Source organism: Notolabrus celidotus, chromosome 11, assembly GCF_009762535.1.
Source record: "Notolabrus celidotus isolate fNotCel1 chromosome 11, fNotCel1.pri, whole genome shotgun sequence".
Classification (NCBI taxonomy): domain Eukaryota; kingdom Metazoa; phylum Chordata; class Actinopteri; order Labriformes; family Labridae; genus Notolabrus; species Notolabrus celidotus.
Genome location: NC_048282.1, coordinates 14,685,668 through 14,708,608, shown reverse-complemented (window position 1 = coordinate 14,708,608; position 22,941 = coordinate 14,685,668). Strand labels below are relative to the sequence as shown.

Genomic DNA, 22,941 nt, shown 5'->3' with positions numbered 1-22,941 from the left:
CTACATGGTAAAGGTCAATCAATCAATCTTCATCTATACAGCACCAAATCAGAACAAATGTTATATCAAGACGCTTTACAAACAGAGCAGATTTAGACTGTACTCTATGTTCTATTAATGACAGAGATCCGACATCAAGACAGGATAAGATCCAGTCCCATCTTACACACAAGACCCAGTCTTCTCTTGACTTAATCTACCATGAGCAAAGCACTTAAAAGCATTTTGCAAGTTACAGCGTTAAGGAAAAACTTCCTTTCAACAGGTAGATACCTCGAGTAGAACCAGACTCTTGTTAGACAGCCATCTTCCTCAACCGTGTTGGGGTTGGAAAGAGGGATAGAAAGAAATGCAGAAAGAGAGCGATGATAATGGTGAGACGGATAGAAGTAGTTGTAGCAGCTGGAGTCTGGTACGCCCACAGCAACAGGCCGTCTACGGTAGAAATCCAGAGGAACCTAGGAGACAAGGGAGCTCAGGCACTCCAGAAATATCTATAGTTAGTAACTTTAATGAGACAGGAAGACTTATAGTAAGTGACGATGAGCAGGCCTGCATGCTGGGAGTGTAGTGTTCTAGAGGGGTAATGTGGCACTATGAGATCTTTAAGATATGAAGGTGTCTGAACATTAAGAGCTTTGTAGGTCAGAAGAAGGATTTTAAATTCTAGTCAAGATTTTATTGGGAGCCATTGTAGAGAAGCTAACACAGGAGAGACATGCTTTCTCTTCCTAGTTCTGGTCAGTACTTGAGCTGCAGCGTTTTGGACCAGCTGACAAGTCTTTAGAGACTTATAAGGGCAGCCTAATTAAAGGGAATCATAGTAATTTAACCTAGAGGTAACGAATGCATGGACTAGTTAAGGTAAGAAAGAGTGTTTATTGTAAAGCGTTCAGAACATGAAGATCAAAACTCTTATCATTCCATTAATGGCATTACACTTGTTTGACCTCAAAGCATTGTCTTCCTTCTTACTTAGCAGAAAAAGGGCTAACACATTATTCATCAGAGTTGTTCATATTTCTTATGAAAGCATTTTGATGTCTTCTTCAGTAGTTGGTTATAATCTGCAGAGGAAAAAAACACAGTTGTATTAGACTTCCTGTTTTTGAAAGCTGAGCTTTTGTTTGCTTCACGTTTCATTGTTCGGGCTGATGAAGTAATAAATGAAAATATCTCTCACTGTGTTCATCCAGTTGATGTAGGAGCTGACTTTTGTGAAGACAGTAGGCTTCTGGAAGACATTGCAGCCTTGACCAGAACCAAAGCTCACCACACCATGAACATCCCAGGAGCCATCAGGGTTCTGACAATTCAGGGGACCACCAGAGTCTCCCTGTGGGTCAGCACACACACTGGTTGTAAGCAGCTTATTTACAGATACTATGTGGTGACCAAGGATCTCTTGAGGTAAATCCCCTTTAATGAAATGCCCATACTTCAGTTTTACAGATGACACCTCAAATATCAGTTATTGACTCCTGAATTTCATTGCACCTGAAAATGAGCAAACTCACATTACAACCCGCAGTGATGCCGTCCCCTCCTGCACAAACCATTTTGTCTGTTGCCAGGACACTCCACCAGTCGGGTTGCGAGCAGGTATCATGGTCAACCACTGGCAGGAGAGCCTGTTGCAGGATGTCTGCTGCAGGACCGTCAGCTAAGGGGAAGAAACATGCTCACAGGGTAAGAAACAAGATTTTGCTTTAAAGGGACACCACTCAAGGGACATGTGTAGTGTGTGAAGCAAAGCAGTGAGATTACACATAAAACTGCTGTAATGATATCCCACTGTCCATCAGAGGACTCAAGAGCCTCACTGTCACATGGATAAAAATGTTTAACTGAGCTTTAACAATGTGGTGTCATAGGAGTATTGAGGCCCTCATGTTCTAGCAATAGACAGATTCCCCTCAGGACAGTTGCATGTTTAATCACTGACTGAAGCTGTTCACCATTTTCAAATGGTGTAATTTTTTCTCTGATTTCATTGAAAGGATGGGAAGTTGGAATACTTTGAAAATGTTGTGTTGCTGTGGGCCATGTTGTAAGTCTCATACATGTTTGGTATCTGATAATAAAATGTGCACCTCTTCTCAATAAAAAAAGCAACTGAAAGACGACAGATGATGGAAAAATGGTCGGGTATCAGGTCACATTTCAGGTATAGCAAACATATTTTATAACCTATTAGTTTACCTTGTTTGCAAGTTAGTACTCAACCGCATCCAAGCTAACATCATTTTAGTGAGCTCGAGGTTACATCAGTAGTCTTAATGATTTAACAGTGATGTCATTTTGATGTCTCATTACCTACCAAGAGCTAAGCCAAAACAGCTAAAAGTAGCATCCTACCAATTCCTGGTCAACATTCTAGTTAGCTAGTGTAAGAGTAGAAACTGGATGTTTATGTTGATAATTATTCTGTTTGACAATGATCAGTCAGGGTGGTTTCATGTTACACCGCTAGGGGGTGCTGCAGGGTTTTGGCTGAGAGAGAGAAGAGAAGAAAGGGGAGGAGAAAGAAGGAACGGGATGATTGGAATGGATGACTGAGCTTGGTGAAGACTGTTGAGACTCATTAAAAGTTATGAGTAAAACTCAGAAGTTGTTGAACTGATTTATTCCTCCTCACACACCCATGTCGCTTACACTAGCTACACAAGCTGGGAATATGTTCCTTTTCTATTAGATCCCATATTACTGCCAGTAACTGTAGGTTAGCATTAGCTCATTACCTATTTTTCTGCTAACATTATGTTAGCTAGGAATTAAGTTCTTAACTGTAATGTTGAGCCAGAAATGAATGCCTCCCCTATTGTACTGAAGAACATTACAAAACAGTAGCTGTAAGCAACTTCCTAGGCTGGTTTCGAAACGGCCTGCTACATACTACCTACTAATATAGTAGGCAGTAGGTACTGTCTACTACATACTGCGTTTGAATTTAGTATGTAGTATGACTGTTCTGTTCGATCTGTATTGCAGTACGCTGAGCCAGACGTCACTGAATTTCTGGTTTTGGAAATTCGAAAGCGGAAGTAAACAACGGCCAAGCTGATAGCAAAACTGCTTCTTTAGCATCCACTTATGAAATAAAAAGTTAGGAAGTGGTTTGTAAGGAATTTAATAATTTTCACAGCACCTAAAAACTGAGTCCCCCCCGTCAAAAAAAGAAGAAAAAAGAAGAAGCGTAACTTTAGCGCTGTGCATTGTTGGAAACAGTACTCAAGGCAGACTGGTCCGATGCATACTGTGAAATTTTCCTGAATCAGTACGACATCCAGGGAGTTTTGGCATACTGCAGATTTTGCTCTTTTTCACGTACTGCATACTACATACTGAATTTTGGCCAAATCAGTACGTAGTGCTAGTATAGTAGGTGGTTTCGAAAACAGCCCTAGTGTGGCAGGCAGCACCTGTAGTTAGGTGCTGCTCTTGAATGCAGCTCCCTCTTTCTCTCTGACCCCTCCCTCCTCTAATCAGGTACCTTATAAAAGGCAGCTGGAGCCTTTTGTAGGCCTCATGCTGCTGCTCCCGCCTGTGTGAAGCTCTTCCCTGTTGGGATCCCCTTAATATTCCTGCATTTAGCTGCAGCTCCAAGGTGGTGAGTAGGGTGGCTGGGAGAGTGATTTTTTTTTTATAGTAACACAAATGGTTAAGGTCAATTTTAATGGCAGTGTATCTCTTTGCAGGTATAGACCTACTGCTGTTTTTGCCCCCCCTCATTTTAGTTGTTTTGTCTCCGTACTGTTCCTTTAGTTTAGCATTTTGTCCCTAGTTAGTTTCCTGGTTTGATATTGTTTCTTTTGATATTAGTTGCTTTACTTTAGATTGTTTAACTAGTTTCCTTTTAGTTTTCTTCTTCTCTTCAATTATCGATTAAGTTTGTTTACCAACTGGGTTTGTTTTTTTTGTTATTTAATTACTTTGTTTCTTTCAGAAGTTGAGCCCATTAGTTTGGGAGGCTAGCCACCAAGGGTGAGGGCCCTCCACGTGTTTCATGCGAGTTTGGCACTGGGTCACGATAGGCTGCACTGAATTGTAGTGAGGATTGTGGTGTGGGTGTTTGTGCTGTACTTCACCAAGATAAATTAATGACGTTTTGCCATTCGTTCTTTTGATTTAATAAACTTTTGAACTTATTTTGACGCCCTGTCTCAGCCTTCATCAGTTCTTACCTGTGTGACCTGGTTTAATCCTAATCAAGTGTTGCTCTATAGTTACTGGGGTACAGGTCCCCAGGTGGTGTTGCCGGTTACCATTTCTGTTTAAACTTTAGCTATAAGCCCGCCCTGCCACACTAGCTTATAGTAATATTATCTAGTAAGTGCCTGAATGCTAACATTAGCTGGTGCCTGACCGTATAGTAAATGAGTCATAACTAACATAGCCTATATTGTGACATGCCTGGCTGCTGTGGAAAAAATATCAACTGTTTCATCTACGTACTAAATCTAGGAGAAATCATGGTTTGTATTTTTCCACTGATCAAGCTTGTCTGAGTAATATCAGTTCATCAACAGTGATTCATTCTGCTGAGTTGTGTTGAAAGTATGTATTCTGCTTACTGGAGAGGCGACCCCAACCAGTGACATAGCAGGGAGCACCATCAGGCAGGACTACGCTCTCGTCTGGGATGCATGCAGACATGATTGTGTCCGAGAAGGTGACCGGGGATGACAGCTTGATCAGAGCAATGTCATTCCTACAAAAGGCAAAACAAAAAAGGCGACACATAGTACAAATACTGAACAAAAAAATTTCTGCTGTGTTAAGGTTTTGCTGAATCAGCATCCTTATTTTGAGATCTACCCTCTGAGTGATCACATACTCTCCTTACACATAGAAGAGTGCTGATTATGCTCTACAGCTGGAGGTGGAATTAAACTGTGTGAGTTGCTGGTGTTGTTACCGGCTAAGCAGGATGTTGTAATCCTCATGAGTAATGATTTTGGCTGCCGTCAAAGCCATCGAGCCCTCCTCACTCGTCTTCAGGCTGTGTTTACCCAGCTCCACTCTGTAGTTGTAGCGGTCACTGTGGGACAGCAGATGACAAGGTGTTTCCATGGGGAATTCTGAAAGCAGTATTGACTTCTCTGCCAGTGTGTACTAAACTGTAATTAAGCAGAAGGTGGATTGCGTTTGTATGGTAGCACCTGGAGAGGTAATACATGGCTGTGGGTGACCAAAATTAACTGGCCTAGAATTGTTAATACATGGGACCTTCATTTTGTGTTGGCAGGGATTTTTTGTCTGACACCAAATATGTTAACAATGAAAGTTAAACATCTCTGCATTACATTAAAAAAAAACACAAACTTTTAGGCTTTTAACTATTGTTGCAAACTTTCAAAGAGGTGCCCTGTGTGTCTGTTTATTCCCCAACCAGTCACAATCACATAGAAAGCTAAATGCATAATGTCCTGTTTCGAAGGAGACTATTTCCTGGAATAGACCTTTGGTTTGGCATGTTAAAGTAAATGCTTCCAGTTCTGGGCATATTCAGCTCGGAGTATAATCAAGGATTAACAGTAGCAACAGCGTTCTATAACTGTATCTAATATATATATATTTTTCAAAGGCAATAAAAAAAAAAAAAAAAACCTCATAACTAAATGGTTGCATTCATATTTAGTCAAAGAGAGAGCAGTCAGGTTGCCCCCTAGTGTTTGAACATACCTGATGCAGTGTGCAGCAGTGAGGACCCACTCTGAAGAAAGAAGACTTCCTCCACAAGCGTGCCTCCAGCGCCCACTGCTGTCTGACTGAAGTGAGATCTGAAAGCCAGTGTGCATTTTTACACTTATAAATGTTACTTCAAACACTAAAGATACATTTAATCACTCATCCCTCTATATTTTCACAGAATGAGGAAGCACAATCAGAAGTTAAATGTTACTAAAATGTAGAATAGTCAGAGGTTAAATTTGTGAAAATAGGTGTCTATGAAATAGAAGTGTTGTGTTCCTGTTGTTCCACTCACTTAATCTAGATCTTACCTGCCAGGGCCAGCTGTGGGGCCTGACGTCCTCTCCTGCCACCACCCTGGTCAGCACAGGGGGGAATTTGGGAAGACCGCATCCGTAGGCTGGGACAGGGTTATGTATATTGTGATTTTTGTACCAGGTTAGACACAAAAAAGTGATCATTTTGCTGTTACAAGTTTTTATAAATTTAAGGGCAAAAACAAATATCTAAATAAAGTGAATATTCAAATTAGAATAGTAATACTGTCATTGTTTTTACAAGATGAACAGGAGCTTATCTTTCTGGATTACACAAGAGCTGGAAAGTTTCCAGTAATTAATACAAGAATATTAAAGCTGTCTTACCGGTAGCTACCACAAAAGTGAGAATCACCAGGCTCCTCATGACTGTGGAGTATGTGGTTTGTGCCGAAGTATAGTGTGCAGAACAGGCCTGTATTTATACTGTGTAAGCAACTTCTAACCAGTGTGGTTGACACTACAGAAAGACAAACAAGTGCTGGAGACTGAGGACTCAGCATGTGGTGGGTGATAGGGTTTTCTCATTGCTGCTTTAATTGAGAACATCTGATCACTTTGTGCTATGTATGATCATTGATAAAACATCACACGTGTTACTCGGACTAACTACAAATAACTTGATATCACAGCTGTGAAAATCATGAAAAAAGACTTTTTTATTTGTAGTTTTTATATTTTATTTATTTTACATGTGCACATATTGGCATTGATCTTCCAAGTCTGATTTCTCAATAGGTCACCATTTTCTGTGGAAGAGATAAACATAATTAAGGTTTTAAAACCACATTTAAAGACAGTTACAATTTCATGGCTGGAAATTCAACTGGAGTGATGAGACATGATGTGTAAGAGCTTACAGAACTGATCCAGTCTGCGTAGGAGCTGACTTGAGTGAAGACTGTGGGCTTCTTGTAGAGATTGCATTTGAGCCCGGAGCCAAAGCTGACGATGCCGTGAACTTCCCAGGCTCCATCGCTGTTCTGACAGTTCAGAGGGCCACCGGAGTCACCCTGAGTCATGTGAGAGAAAACACATGATCAGTAGGCAAATTCCACCAATAACTTCACTTCATATACTGCTGACATCACTTGTGATGCTTACAGACACTGAAATTCATTCACTGTTTTTTTTTTAAAGAGATAGTTTGTCTGGTGTTCATGTGAATTTTACACAGTATCACAAGAGGGATCTCAGTTACGGACTAACATGTTGAGGAACAGCAAAAATTACTTTTAGTATTTGGAACAAATATTGCCAGCATAGATCCAGCTGTAGATGATCTTCTCTATTTACTCTATGTATAGATTTATCAATAATTTCTCAGAAAAGGTGAGAAATGTTAGAATAAAATTTAGAAAGTCTGAGTTAAAAAATGTAAAATACCTTTTTTGAGGAGGGAAAAAAGTTAAAGACCAAAAGTTTAATATCATATTAGACAACTAATATCTTTATTAGAAAAGCTTGAACAATTAAATATTTGGTGGTTTTGCTTTAAAATGACTTCAACAATTTATTCTTTATATCTTCTAAAAATGTGAAGTATTGGATATTGAAATTAATTATTCATTTAGCTTCAAAATGACCACATTTAAAATGCTTGTTAAATCTATAGACCTAGGAAACAGTATTGTCTATTTCTCTGTCTAATTTATAAATATCTAAGAACAGTAGTGCCAAATCAAATTTTTAATTTTGTCTGTTTTTTTGAGACTTACGTTGCATCCAGACACAACTCCATCTCCTCCTGCACAGACCATGGTGTCCTTCACCTGGAATCCCCACCAGTCGGATTTGCTGCAGGTAGCATAGTCCACCACAGGCAGGAGAGCCTGCTGCAGGATGTCAGCGATGGGACCTCCAGCTGCGTAATGGAGGGATGAACACAAGCTTCAGTTCAGCTCAGGTGAAAGGCTGCTAAGACATTACAAACTGTGTATAGACAAATATTTAACAGACTAAAGCTTTGAGAAAAGCAAATTTATTGTCCATCTATCCTGTGAATTGAAGACATCAACATCAACCTGAACCGCTTAATCCATTCTTATTATGCTAAATTTTCTCTTATTTAACAAAACTACAAAAATCACAGATGTCATAAAACTACTAGATCTTAAACTACTACAACTGATTGTTTTATTTTTTTGTGGGTAGTGGTAGTAATGTTATATATGGAGGAAGATTCATTAGAGGAAAATCAGATCTTTGATGTAATCCATCATAAAGCCAAGTATTCCTGTTATCACGCTGATACAAGAAAACTAGGCTTCAATGGCTTCCCTTATGTTTATATTTTTAGAACAGTTTGTATACCAATACCTATAAAATATCATTTAAAGACTCAAAATATTAAGTAGTCCAATCTAATGAACTGTAATGATACATAATTAAACCTGTAGAAGATACCATACCTGTATTCTTTATCTGCAATTACCTTAATTACTCATAGTTTGTCTTCCAAAACATCATTGCACAACTCTTTTGAACTATCATTAGAAAATGTCATTCAGTGATTAATGAACCCGATTTAATCTAATAAGATGGTTAATATTGGCTTCTCACTGTAGAGGCGACCCCATCCAGTGACGTAGCAGGACTCATTGTGAGGGAGGATGACACCAGCAGCAGGGACACAAGCTGCCATGATGCTGTCAGAGAAGGTGACGGGGGACTCCAGCTTGATCAGGGCGATGTCATTACTGCAGACCAAACACACATGTTCAGATTTATCTGTGCTAATACATGTGATGTTCTTCTTTTTGAATTTTCAGTGAGGTCTCATAGTATGTAGTGGCATGTTTTTACCGGATGAACAAGGGGTTCCACTTCTCATGAACAACAATGTTAGCAGTGCCCATGAACACAGCCTCCTCCTCGGTCTCTACCAGGTTGTGCTTTCCCATGGCCACTCTGTACTCCCTGCCAGAGCTGCAAGTTGACAGAGAAAGGGCTGTAAAGACTTCTAAGATTTTATTTCTGGATCCTCTCTGTAATAACTCCAGAACCACTTGCAGATTTAGCTGGCTGCTCATACCTAGATGTGCAAACGTGAATGTTCCTGAGGTTTGAGATAAACACCCATTGGCTTATACTTCTGAGTAATCTTCCTACATAATAATCTGACACTTAGTTACCAATCAGGGGTTACAAATTTCTCAAATTAGGTCAAATTAATTGACAAAGAATGAAATTCTCTCACACTTAACTTTTTAAATCAACATTATTCATGTCCCTGCAACTGATTTCTGATACTTTTTTCTTTTTTAAAAAGGGGAAGCGCCTCTTTTCTAAAACCCTTAAAATAACCATGAAATGTTCTGAGCTCCACAGTTTTATACCTGATACAGTGAGCAGCCGTAAGGACCCACTGGTCAGAGATCAGAGTACCTCCACAGGTGTGTCTCCACTCTCCCTGTCTGTTGTACTGCAGAGAAATCTAAAAAAAACACACACACATGCACGCACGCACGCACGCACACGCACACACACACACACACACACATGAACTCTGTCAGCTAACTTAATTTTCTTCTGTCTTCCCTGTTATGAATGATGGTGCTTCTATGCTAGTTTACATTGTGTATGTCCTGGTGGTAGCTCATCCAGTGTACTTCATCCAGTGTACTACACTGAACACAGCTTGACTTTAGATTCTTCCAAATTTGTATCTGAAATCTTCTTTATTCCTGTGTTTGATCGAGTCATCTTCACATTTTTATCACCTGCAACATTATGCTGCTTCAGATTTTATGTTTTTCAGTCATATCCTGCAATGTCGAAGCTATACGATTTTTTTACTTTACTTTTAAAATCTGTAGTGGATTTTCAGTTATGTTGGCAAGAGAGAGAGAGAGAGAGAGAGAGAGATGGTTTACCTGCCAGGGCCAGCTGTGGGGCCTGACATCCTCTCCTCCAACCACCCTGGTCACCGCAGGGGAGAAGGTGGGCAAACCGCACCCGTAGGCTGAGAGGAAAGGCAGAGACAGACTCTTTTAAAAGTGTGAACTGGAGCACTCATCTGATAATCTGAATTTTGTTAGTAGGAAAACACTGTTTGTGAACACGGCTCAAGACAGATCGCTGCAAGAGTGCTGTGAGTGAGTGATCCTTACCGCCAACAACAAAGAGAGCAAGAAGCACAAACTTCATCTTGTCTGTATCATCACAGCTGGCAGCCAGACATATTTATACCTTCTATGAGGTTATGTAACATACCAAAGCGGAGTCAAGTTCTTAGAAAATGTTTCTTTCGACAAACTCTGATGTTGGGGTGGAGCTATAAGAATATCAAAACAACCCTGCATGCTGGGGAATATGAGGCCAAGGCCAGCATGCTCTGATATCAAATATTTTTTAGTTTGTTGACCTGGAATGAAAGATTTTAGGATTTCATCACAGACAGCTGCACTTCATATCAAATGCAACCCTCACTCTTCTGACTTCTGAATTGTATGCATATCTTCCCTTGGTAGTAGAAGTGTCTGTAGTAACACTGAATGCGTCCTGTGAGTGTATCACCTAGGTACAAATTAAGCTGTAAATTCCAGTAATATTGCATATATCTACACAAAACAGGCCTACTTGTAAAGTTTGATCCAATATCTGCTCAAAAATGTAATGCAGTGAGTCACTCTTTTTTTATCTTGATGCAAAATATGTTTTATATATTTTAGATAGCTGTAAATGGCTACATTTGATCTACAACAAAAAATGTGCATTGTGCAAAACACATTTAATACTTTAAGGACAAATACCCAACAAGGAATATTAATGAACAATACTAATGTTCCTAGCAGAGGGCTCACCATCAAAACCAAAAGTGCTCTAAAGTGGCTGCCTCATAATTTATGAATATTACAGTAAAATTTAACTTTATTACACACCATATAATTGCATAATTATTGTAAATAATTTACAGTCTTAATGACATGTAAATCAAAATACAAGTATATTATAACATTTATTGTATTATTATTATTATTATACTCTCTACTTGCGTTTTTATGTTTCTAAATAGCATTGAAAAATATCATCAAAATACTGATATGTTGAATTTTTAAATATATTTTTGATTCTTCATTAACAAATATTTCTAAAAAGTCAATATTCAATGATTTATATATGTGTTTATGTATATGTATTTCTACATATGACATTTTTAATTTTTGTGGCTGTATGCAAACATTTAAAGCGTATAAGGTTTCTCCTACCAGTGACTGACTTCTGCTCTAAAAGACTGTCAGTGTCAGCCTGGAATGAGCCCTGTGTATATTCGCAGATAAAACTAGTATTTTAATCATTTTAGAATAAATTACCTTTTATAAAACTACGACATTATATCTGCAGTTAAAAAAGCCAACCCAGGTGGCTGTACGACACCTGTGAGGTTCACACAGAGGTTGAGTTGGAGAGATAAGGTGTATTTGGGGATATCTGTGGTCACTTATCTCCAAGGTTGAGTTATTTTTCCTACCACCAGCTTTTTCCTGGCTGCTCTGAGGCAAAAGTTAAGTAACACATTTCAGGTGTGTTAAAGCAGTATATAAGGAGGAGCATGTCCCCCTGAACCTCTACTGAAGACAGTCACAATGATGTTCGTGATCTTGGCTTTGTTTGTCGCTGGCGGTAAGCTCTGATACTATTCATACCACATGATAAAATATGTTGCCAGATACCACTATCAACATTATAATTTTCACAGTGGGGTCTGGGCATTTGATATAAAGTGTTGACTTTATTAAGCAAACATATTCTCTTTTTATAGTTATGTTAAAAGCTCCTTTGAAACATATTTAAATTAAAGAAATAGTACAGTTATTACTGCTTAGCTATGGTCATTTATCACCATGATTTTAATGTTCCTTAGCCTACGGGTGCGGCGAGCCCTCCTTCCCTCCCGTCCTCAGCAGGGTGGTTGGTGGAGAGGATGTCCGTGAGCACAGCTGGCCCTGGCAGGTAAGCTACTTTTGGGACTCTCCTTTAAACTCTGTGTCCTCTCTAAAGTCATACTGCATTGTGTAATGCCCTTTTGTTCTCAACAGGTGTCTCTGCAGTACAAGAGTGGCAGCAACTTCTACCACACCTGTGGTGGAACCCTGATCTCCAACCAGTGGGTCCTCACAGCTGCTCACTGCATCGGGTATGATATATGATAAAAGTTAAAACAATCTCAAATCAATAGTCAACATGAGAGACAGCAGATAAGGAGAGCCGGACTTTTTGGTTGGTATAATACTTACAGGCCAGTTTATCAAGGCAGTTTGGAAGGCAATCGAAGTTTGGATCTCATCTTAAACTTTTATTTCACTCCTTTTGTAAGTCTAATGCAAAGCACAAGAATAACAATTCACTTTCATCGTTTAACTTTTCTGCTGAACACATGAACACTGTATATTAGCAGTAGTAGTTCCAGTAGTAATATCAAAGTAGTAAATTCCTTCACTTGTTTTAATTAAAGTTAGCTCTTTTTGAAAGTGTTCTTAAAAGATCAATTATGAAACCATCCATCATCCTGATTCGTTCTCATTTTTTAATTTTTTCGGCCGAGCAGCAGTCGCACCTACAGAATGTACCTGGGCAAACACAACCTGAAGAACAACAATGAGGCCGGCTCCATCGCCCCTGGTCCCGCCAAGATTGTTGTCCACGAGAACTGGGACTCCTACAGAATCCGGTGGGTTCAGTCAATTGTCTCATCTTGTAGAGTACACATAATGCCGCCATCATTTTTTTTTAATTCTTTGCCTTAATGCCTTCAACACTCTTATTCTAAGTATGTTTTTATATTTTTTTTAACTTGAACCTTGTTTGCTCTAGTAACGACATTGCTCTGATCAAACTGGCAACTCCCGTTACCTTCTCTGACTCCATCATGGCTGCCTGTCTTCCCAACTCTGGAGAAACTCTGCCTCACGATGCTCCCTGCTACGTCACCGGCTGGGGTCGTCTCTGGAGTAAGTTCTAAACTGTTGACTTTCATTGATGCCCTGTCATCCTTTCAACTCCCCTGTTAAAGTTGCACAGTAACTTTTTCCAAAATCTATTCCCGTTACATTTTAAGTTATATTGGATGAATCCCTCATTTCCATCTCATCTTTTTTCTGTACCTCACTTTGATTCTGCCCGTTACTGTTAAATACATATACAAAAGTACAAAAACAGGTAGAATGCCATGTCATCATTTCAGAACAGAAAAAGTTGCACTGATAAGACAACTCATTTTTTTTAAACCACACTGACAGGACATATAGTCTCTGATTGCCCTTTCATGACCCTCCGATCTTTAAGACACTTGAGTTTGAATAGAAACTGGGCCTAGTTTAATGACATGCTTATCTCTTAGATTTTGCATGCAGTCCTGAATCTGAATGCCCTTTTTTTTCTTCCTGAAGCCGGAGGTCCCATTGCTGACAACCTGCAGCAGGCCCTCCTCCCCGTGGTTTCCCACTCCGTTTGCAGCAAATATGACTGGTGGGGCAGCCTGGTCACCACCAACATGGTCTGTGCTGGAGGAGATGGAGAGCTGGCTAGCTGCAATGTGAGTCTGATTTATGTTACAGTGTTTTTAAAACCAAATCCCAGCCTGGGCACATTTGACTGTACATTATTCTGCAAATTAGTTTCATGCTTTTCTACAAGCATTTGGTTGCTTTCTCTCTTTTTTTTTTTCTCTCATCACATTCATCTCTTCTCTTTCAGGGTGACTCTGGTGGTCCCCTGAACTGTCAGAATCCTGATGGCAGCTGGGACGTCCATGGTGTGGTCAGCTTCGGCTCTAGCATGGGCTGCAACTACCCCAAGAAGCCATCTGTCTTCACCAAGGTCAGCGCCTACATCTCCTGGATCAACAACGTAAGTGAAAAAGCATTAGGTAGCAAAACATTTGTCCTAAAGATCTCATGATAATTAACATATATCATTATATATATATTTATAAAGTATATAATTAGTAGATATATCAGGCGTTAAAACCACTGACCATCAGCCTTTGTTTTGGCCTATCATATGGACAAAGACAAAAGATTTTAGTAATCATTTCTATTCAGCAATGTTAATATTTCTTATTTGTTTTTTCATTTCTATAATCTTCACTGATTGATAGATAACAGCATATAGGTTATGAAATACCAGAGTGTTTGCCATCTGATTTGATCTTGAGCCACACAGCACCTCCGCAGAGTACATACTGTGATGGAGAAGAACAGCTTCTCTTGTGCCCTCTGGTGGAGCATTTTAACACTTTCTCTTCCTGCTTTCTTTTCTTCAGGTGATGACCAGCAACTAAGGTGTGGAGAGGTTAGAGTTGGTGCATGTTTTGCACTAGAACATCAAATAAAAAATGTAATCGATCATACAGAGTTTCCTGTGTTTTTTGAATCAGACAAAATCTGTATCTCTGTGTTGGTGAGACAACTGTCACAAAACCCTTTGATGAATTAAACATACTTTATTTCTTTCTACTTTTTTAGAAATGTATTTGTAAATGTTTTCTTACTAACCGAGGATTCAAACTCCATGTATTTCTTCGAGAGTTATATTGTTTGGAAAAAAGTCTCACCTTGGCCAATGGTTAAGTTTCTTGATCGCTGCAGATATTACCAAATTTTATACTACTAATTTCCCCGAAGGGTAGTAAATCAATTTTGCTGTGTTGATGTACAGTTATTAAAATTTACAGTGTGCTCAAAATAAATAAAAAAAACCTATACAGCAACCTTACAAGTTGAAATATAGAATCACAGTCTACAATGACTTTGATTTTGAGAATAACAAGAAAAGCTTTGGATGATAATCGGAAATTATCTTTAACTTTCCTGAGAACGCCAAATGTTATGTGTCTTACTAAAGATCACATACCTTCCATGTCCTCTACTATTAAAAAATGGACATGGGTCTCATGCAAAACAGTATTCAGTATTCAGTATTTATATAAAATGAACAAATAAGGACAAAATCTAAATATCTGTAGTGCACCTCCAGATTTCATTGTTCACAATTGTGGTGCTTTCATACCTTTTATGTCTGTTGTCTAATTTTTATGGTGGAAACTTGATTTAAGCTTTCTTGAAAACTAGGAAAAAGAAAACAAGCTACCGTGGGATAGTTTATGATGTCACTCAAAATGTACAGTTGTTACAAACAGGGTTTTGAATCTGTCCTTCTTTGCACCTGTAACCACAAGTTTGAACATAAGCTGTTCTGTCGACTGTAGACTTCTATTTCTACTCTCTAAGTCAGTGCATGTGTCTAATACATACATAAATACATGAGTATTGGCAAACTGTAAATTTCATGTAGGCCTATTGAGTGAAGTAGTTCAAGCCCATTTTCCTTGCATATTCTAGAATCTTTTTGGAGTGACGATTTTCCAAGTGGCTTCTCATATTACTTGTATTCCCCAACTTGTGGGTAACTGCAATCTGGCAGTATCTGCATTAGGGGTGAGAATTGTAATATTTATCGATATATCAACACCATTGACTCCTAACTGAGACTTCTCTTTTGTTAGGTGGAAGACAAGACTCATGTTTTTAGGGACTGGGAAATACATTTTTGCATTTCTTTTAATTATTTACGATGACAAATCTTGGCATCAGTAGTTTTAATGCTGTGTTTTAAGCTGATTAGATCTCATAATACACACACATTTCCTCCCCAAAACAACTGTATTATTCAAGTTTCTCACCAGAACAAATTATATTTGAACACAGCAGGTTAAGCTTGTGTTCATGTTCTCACTGTAGCAATAAAGAGTACAGCATTGACTTTTCTAAACATTGTGCTCTAGGAATGCTAGACGTGTCCTCTATAAAAACGTATCTTCCTTTACATCTACAAAAAGGTAAGGAGGACAAGGCTTTTTAAACTACAAAACAGGGATGGATAAGGAGAACTTCTTGGAACCCAACAAGATTTTAATTGATGCTCATTTTAAATATGAACTATAGTCCACCACCTTGGGACTAGATGTACATATGATGCATTAGAAAATATTCTAACTTTAAATAGTATATGTCTGTGTTACAAGTTCTTTAGTCATAACCCTAATTACTGTCTTTGCCTGTATCTGGAAAGATCTCATTCATAACGTAAGAGCAGAGAACAACTGTGACCCTGTTTTGCATTCAAGGCCCATTTGCATGTTAATTATTATCAGCAATGTAAGAGAACAAATCATTGCTTTAAATAAGCACCCTTATAATTCATCCCCCCATTTTAATATCTTAGGGTGACATCCATTGTAATTGTGTGTGAGATCTGAAGCTTTCACCTTGGTTGGATGTACTTTTTGCAGAACCTCATTTATCAAGTCAGGTAATGCTGTTGGGCAGGAAAATATACCTGACTACATCTCACTATAGCCAAACAATATGCCACCAAAGCTTTGATGAGCCTCTCTAGCAGTTTTCCTTAACAGACAGGAAGGAGTTTATCTCTTGTTTCATTTAATTGTAGTACACACTCTGTTTGAAAGGTAGCACGTGTTTACAATCAGCCATAATTTGTTTCTGGGCTTTGGATAAGGGAAGTAAAATAAGACTTTGATGAGATAATTTTGTGGTAGTGGCATTGGCTTCAAGAGACTCTGTGGAAATGAAATGTATTATTCATAAATCAGTTTAAATTAACCACGTGACCTTCATCACGTTTTGTTTTTGTTAAAGAATGAGCCTCATATCTTCATGAGGAGTGTGGCTGTTTTTGAAACCACCTACTGTAATAGTAGTACGTACTGATTTGGTCAAAATTCTGTATGTAGAATGTAGTATGTTAAAAAGAGCTAAATCTGCTGTATGCCAAAACTTCACGGATTTCACATTTTTGCAGACTTAGCATAAGGGAAATTACGGAAGTTCATAGCATTGTGACGTGAAACATGGGACTCCCAGGGGAAATCCTGCGAGCATGGAAAGATAAACGAACGCCGTACCATGGAAATAAAAAAGCGCGACAGTAAAAAAGAAGCATGAAAGTTGCAATGAAATTTAAAAGTAAAAAAGTTTGCCTGTTTGGGCCATATTGGAAATGCGGAACTCAACCAGGCAGAGTGTGACGTAAAGAGGCGGAGTTTGAGCCTCCTAGCCAATAGCTATGTGTTCCTGTCCGGGAGTCAAGTCAGTCATGTCCTTATTTGGGCAAAAACTCATAATCTTAATATCTTCTGAACTGTCACGTTAGGATAAAATTCACCCCACGTACAGTGTGTGCCAATAGAGAAATTAGCTACGAAGAGCCAAGCCGTTTTTTGAACCAGGCTGTAAACATGTTTATTAATGCTGCAAAGATCATCTTTTTTGAATTGGTGTCTATGTGGTTTCCAGTGTTTCTGCAGCCAGCTTCAAGTGGATTCTCAATTAATTGCAATTTATAACACTTCCACATGGGCTTCATATTTTTTAAAGCGGAGGTTGCCGCTTGGGTCCTACCTGATACGGCAGGGCGACCACGCCCCCTGTCGTATCAGGTAGGACGACCAAACCTCTATAAATCAGCTGACAGACACGTCACAGCAACACGTGACTCTTTTGAGGAAGACTGCAGGAAGTTTGTACTGTAGTCGAAACATGTCCAGGTAAAACAGTAAAACACACTGGTCTATTTAAAATAACTGTCTTGCTATGGGGAACCATTCTTATCATGCATCACAGACGATTCTTGTCTCTGAAGCCCAATTTTGCTCGTTTTTGATCCTCAAGCTTTGGGAGCTTGTTGGCAAACAAAATGCAAGGACTGTCAAAAACTGTGATCACAGAAGACTGCCAACACTCCCGATTTAGGCGGGAGTCTACCGCTTTGTAACTTATTCTCCCGCTGTACTCCCGAGTTGTTATTTCTCCCGACAATCTCCCTATTTCACGTTGATTTCAATCAAATGAGTGTCCCTCAACTTCTTTTTCAAGAAGTCCTCTACTTGAGCCTTATATTCAACCCCCCCAAAACGTCCACACCTCCTGTCCCTGTCGATGGTTTGATCCAAAAGACGCCGTATGAGATCGTTCCTGACAGCAGGTAAACACAGACACACAGATATTAAAGACAGATAGATCTGTAACACCAGTAGCTGAAGTGTTTATTCGACAAGTTGTTATGAGTTCAACAAACTTCTGCACTTTTTAAAGATTTGATCCATCCTTCATTAAAGTGTTTTAGCCCTGTTCTTGCTAGCTAACTTAAGTTGTGACGTGCGATAACGCAGCATCCTCTTTAAAGTTCATAAGGAGAGTTTAGAGCTGTGTGAATCTGATGACAGAGTGCTGACAGTGTCACTATCACAATATCACAGGGGAAGTTATTAAATCACTAAACTCTACCTGATAACCTCAGGTGGAGATGCAGAGGACATCTCTCCCTTCTTTAAATAAAGAGCAGAAAGCAGCCAAGGCTGAGGATGCAGAGGTTACTGTATGTCAGATAACATTTAGCTGTAGGTAATGAATATGATTTAAAGCACGGGTTCTCAAACTTTTTGGAGCCAGGGACTCCTTACAGGTGAGAAAGGACTCCCTCATAATTGTAACACAGATTAAGCACATGCTTACTACCATTTGCACTCTTAGTTGCCCTTGGAACTATTTGTATTGTAAAACGTATCAGTGTAAATACTTCAGACCTGTACCATAGTGATAAACAGTTAACACTTCAATTTGTATCAACTAAATACCACTTGGATACTTTAAAACAGAGGGTCATTTCATTCCTTGTGGACTCAACATGACTGCATTTATACTTTTCAAGTAATTGATCTTAAACGCTTTCAGAAAATTAACAGTAGCAAGACTGGCATATCCCTTCGAGCCACTAAATGGTATCATAACAATGGTGTATGCTGTTTTGTAATGACACAGCACAATTTTATATTTCAGTAGAGATTTATTCTAATTATTTCACGGACCCCCACACTATGGTTCGTGGACCCCCAGGGGTCCCAGGACCCCACTTTGAGAACCACTGATTTAAAGGACCCAGATATATGACTTTAAAAACCACATAGAGATGTAGATTAATTTTACAGAGACTCCTGCATTCAAAACTGTATTGAAATAGTACTATAATGGTATTAACATCAAAATATGGTGTCAAAGCAAACCACTCTACCTGGAATATTTGTGCGTTACCCCTCACTGCAGTGGCTCCCTCTACTCTCACTCTTCAACATGTTTATGATTTTAAAAAGAAATGTTTTATGTTTTCATTGCTATATTTTACTGCAAACCTTGAAATTAAGGGACATTTCAAGTACTTGACTTACATATCCGTTTATTAAATTTATTAATGTGCAGTTAGGGGTTATATATGGACAGGGTTGCTGGGTATAGGCTGGTTTTACGATACTCCAGAAAATCTCACTCTATGTCACAGTCCAATGTTGGCCGATATGGGCATACTATATTTCATAAACATGTGATGAATAAAATTAATTTTTAAGTAAAGGTAATCAGTAGGTTACCCTGAATGAAATTTAACACATTGACACCTTTCTGTGTTGAACAGATGCCGAAGACTTTTTACAAGGCAAGTAAAAAAGAAGAAGATTGAAGTTATATTGAATTTAAACTAGTAGGTCATTAATAAGCAAATGTTCGTATGGTTTTTTCACAAATTATGAAAATGAAATAGTTTTTTAGGGACACTTAAAAACACTGACCGCCACATTTTTCTCATCATAAAAGTTGCATTGTTTCGCCACAAGATGGCGACAGCTCCCTGTTTTGGAGGCACTATCACATTACAAAAAGTGTATACTTTATTTTTATCATGCCTTAGTTTCAGAAAGAAAAACATTATTAAAAAGATTTATTGAAAAAACCTCTCTGTCACCTCTGTAACAAGGATTTATATATATTTTTTCACATAAACATGTAAAATCTGTGCTGCGGTTGAGCACACTTTCTTAGAATGAAACAAACTGTGTCTCAGTAAATGCTTATTGAGCAGGTGGGAGGTTTCCAGTCCATGCACTGAACCCAACAAAGAAGTAATGATGAACAAATGTAACCTCTCAGCCTCTCCTGTGCTGCGATGAGATGATTTTGGCACTCTGTAGAATTCCTGGATGACTCTCTCTCTCTTCATCTTGGCTTCAATCCTTGCCCATCTGTTCCTGTGTCCAGGGTTAGACGTCTACTGAATGCTACACATGTTGCTTGCCCCAGGGTGTGGGCAAAATGTTTGGGTGTGAGATGGATGCTGTGATGAACCTTGAACATTTGGCCCTTGTGTGGACCTTTCAAGTTCAAGTACAGTTGAACCAACTGTAAACACAGTGGATTTGGTGTAGTCGTCATTTCATTGCACATTGGCTGCACTCTTGTATATGTGCAGTTAGCCAGATAGTATTTATTACTTTGATAATAAAGTCAGAAGTGACATCTCTCTGCAGATGTGTAAAGAATTAAATAAATGTCATATAAAGCACCACTTTCTGCCACCCAAGCACAAGCAGGTCTTGCTGGCCCTGGTGGGTTTGTCGCTTTGAAATTGAGTCAAAACAAAGCACAGGGTAGAAGCTGTTCAGTGCCCCTGTCTGTGCATATGACCAATGTTTAGCATCAATTCATTCCACTTCTGATCTTGATTTAAGTGTGCCAAGTGACAACCGCAGTGACTTCATGCCAGACATGCTCCAACTGGCCCAAAGTCTCTCACTATTTGCTCCTGGGTGTGCTTATCACCTCCTTCAAATAGGGCCATGAGATCACAGTCACATTTACTTGTTGAAAAAGACCACTGTGTGTGACAAGAGCTGTGGGAGTGATGCTGTGTTAGTGACATTGAGTGTGTTCACTTGTCACCCCATCGACTTTGTACACTTTTCCAAGCAGCATTAATATCTGATGAGATTTCATTGATGCGATTTGGTCATTTAGAACTCAATATTGAAGTTTAATTTGCTTTCATAGGCACATGTGTGATTCCACTTTTCCTTGTTTCAATGTTATTTTTGTTAAATGCACTTCTCAGTATGACCGATCTTTATTAGTTTCTGCGTCCATGGCATGGTGGCACGTTGTTGAAGCTTTGATCCCATGTTCCATCCGTCATGAGCCGTGGATTTGGCAGTGCCATGGACTTTTTTAGCATGCACTGGTGCTGCAGTGGAAAATGGACATGCAGGCAGGGAAACAACCTACTTTTATTTCAACAAGATGGAATTATAAAGTATTGAAGAGTATTAGTTTTGACTCTGTGTTTTGCTGTTTAAGAGGAGGTACAGTTTGGCCAAGCACTATTAAAATGTTGCCGTTTAGGGGGAAAATAGTACCTTTATCGACGTGGGCTCAGTGGCCTTGCTGATGTCATCATCACCCTGTGTGTGTGTGTGTGTATGTGTGTGTGTGTGTGTGTGTGTGTGTGTGTGTGTGTGTGTGTGTGTGTGTGTGTGTGTGTGTGTGTGTGTGTGCGCGCGCAATGAGGCAGACTCTTCCCGTGTGGGCATCAGGGGACAAAGTAGTCTTTATGCAGTGTGCCGAGCTCCAAGGCAGAAACATTGTTGAGCAGTAAAAACCTTCTGTAACTAAAACCACATGCTCCTGAGTGGAGGACAGACAAGTACGGGCTGCCTCTGCAACTCCACATCAGGAGTTGGTGCCCTATCATCGGGGGGCTCAAGGGTCCCTTTTTTTTGACTCCAGTGCAACAGTCTTTAACATTCAACATCATGCATTTTATATGTACAAGAAATCTCAAATGAAGAACAGATTGTCCCTGACAAAAATGATGCAGATGGGTGTTTGATGGAAGAGAACAAAGGGCACACAGTATTTAGTTTGACACAACTGAACATGTCATTTGCTCCTGAACAAGTTCTCCAATGTAACCCACAGATGTTTGTAGAAACATACACCCTACTAACCTTTGATTATCTAAGTATACGGTAAGGGTAGATACTTTGGTATGACTCGATGCTAATAGCTTGTGGCTCAAAGACACTTAGAAATGTGAGGAAGCATAATTGCCAGTAGGCTATAGAGTGAAACCTTTGGTCCATCTGCCAATTGCTGGGAGATTGAAAGAGTTACTGGGCAAAAGCATTTCACCCATAATCGACAATAAAACTGCATCAGATCATATATCATTAAAGCATTTGCAGGAGTAACTATGTACATTTACTCAAGCAATACACATTATTATTTGAAGATACTTGTAATTATCATATTTTATTTTATTTTATTTATTGAAACTTCTTCTTGATTGTACTTATGTCTGGGTTGCTGTAACAATTTTATCTTATCTTAATTACAACAGAGTATTAGACCACATTGCTTGTAAAGTCATTACTCTTAGTGAGTGTGACTCTTCTGAAATTAGTCATACATCAAGTTTCCCAGAAAATGTTATTCTTAATCAAATTGAATGTGTCTTATGTTGTCTTTTTCATGCAGGATACAGTCTGGAATACAACATGCTGATTGGATATGTAGATCACAAGCTGCTGGAACAAGATGGTGTGAGCAGGTAGGGAAATCAGATGGCATCACATCATTTCTAAGCATCTATGCAAATTCTGGTCAAGTTTTTTTTCTGGCAAGGGGGGCAAAATGTATCTCAAATACTAAAAAAAAAAGTTGTACAATTCTCACACATAATTCTAAATATGCATTGTAGTAAACAGAACAATGGTATGAGTTCATCTTGGTTAATTTCCTACCCTCCTCTGATCATTTGGTGCCCATCTTAAAGATACTGAGAAGTACTGCTGCCTCCTGAAGAGGTCAGCTCTGTTGCAGGTGGTAGTTTGCCATATTAACAAGCAAGTAACAGAATATAGAACACGAAGCCCCCAAGGTTAAGGCTGAATCTTTGACCTGAACCCAGTGCCCCCATTTTCCTCTTCCTTGTAATGCCTAACTGAATGCCTGCCTGCATAAACCTCAACAAGGACTCTTAACTCTGTATTTCTCTGCATTTCTCTACTTTCTCTTGTATAAGT

At 39.1% G+C, this 22,941-nt stretch overlaps 3 protein-coding genes and 2 long non-coding RNA genes across 5 annotated transcripts in view; 3 read left to right on the top strand and 2 right to left on the bottom strand.

Moving 5' to 3' along the window:
- Positions 1–859: 859 nt before the first annotated feature.
- LOC117821243 (chymotrypsin-like elastase family member 2A) lies at positions 860–6,389 on the bottom strand. Its single transcript, XM_034695395.1, has 8 exons — positions 6,339–6,389; positions 6,006–6,094; positions 5,686–5,783; positions 4,919–5,041; positions 4,575–4,711; positions 1,518–1,663; positions 1,184–1,336; positions 860–1,067 (listed from the first exon to the last, which is right to left on the bottom strand). Exons 1-8 carry the CDS (start codon positions 6,376–6,378, stop codon positions 1,050–1,052), a joined length of 804 nt encoding a protein of 267 aa, XP_034551286.1. The 5' UTR covers positions 6,379–6,389; the 3' UTR covers positions 860–1,049.
- LOC117821264 lies at positions 3,495–4,148 on the top strand. Its single transcript, XR_004632932.1, has 2 exons — positions 3,495–3,610; positions 3,699–4,148. It is a non-coding gene; the product is annotated as an uncharacterized LOC117821264 (long non-coding RNA).
- Positions 6,390–6,652: 263 nt separating the features above from the next.
- On the bottom strand, positions 6,653–10,230 carry ela2l (elastase 2 like). The gene is made up of 8 exons (XM_034695397.1): positions 10,124–10,230; positions 9,887–9,975; positions 9,350–9,447; positions 8,817–8,939; positions 8,574–8,710; positions 7,730–7,875; positions 6,872–7,024; positions 6,653–6,760 (listed from the first exon to the last, which is right to left on the bottom strand). Exons 1-8 carry the CDS (start codon positions 10,158–10,160, stop codon positions 6,743–6,745), a joined length of 801 nt encoding a protein of 266 aa, XP_034551288.1. The 5' UTR covers positions 10,161–10,230; the 3' UTR covers positions 6,653–6,742.
- A 1,275-nt stretch (positions 10,231–11,505) lies between these two features.
- Positions 11,506–14,364, top strand: ela2 (elastase 2). The gene is made up of 8 exons (XM_034695396.1): positions 11,506–11,636; positions 11,878–11,966; positions 12,053–12,150; positions 12,562–12,684; positions 12,828–12,964; positions 13,403–13,548; positions 13,710–13,862; positions 14,278–14,364. The coding sequence occupies exons 1-8, from the start codon at positions 11,600–11,602 to the stop codon at positions 14,293–14,295; spliced, it is 801 nt and encodes a 266-aa protein (XP_034551287.1). The 5' UTR covers positions 11,506–11,599; the 3' UTR covers positions 14,296–14,364.
- A 3,289-nt stretch (positions 14,365–17,653) lies between these two features.
- Positions 17,654–22,941, top strand: part of LOC117821261 — a 47,668-nt gene continuing 42,380 nt past the window's right edge. Inside the window, exons 1-2 of the long non-coding RNA XR_004632930.1 lie at positions 17,654–18,020; positions 22,394–22,466. This is a non-coding gene — a long non-coding RNA (uncharacterized LOC117821261). The remainder of the gene's footprint in view (positions 18,021–22,393; positions 22,467–22,941) is intronic.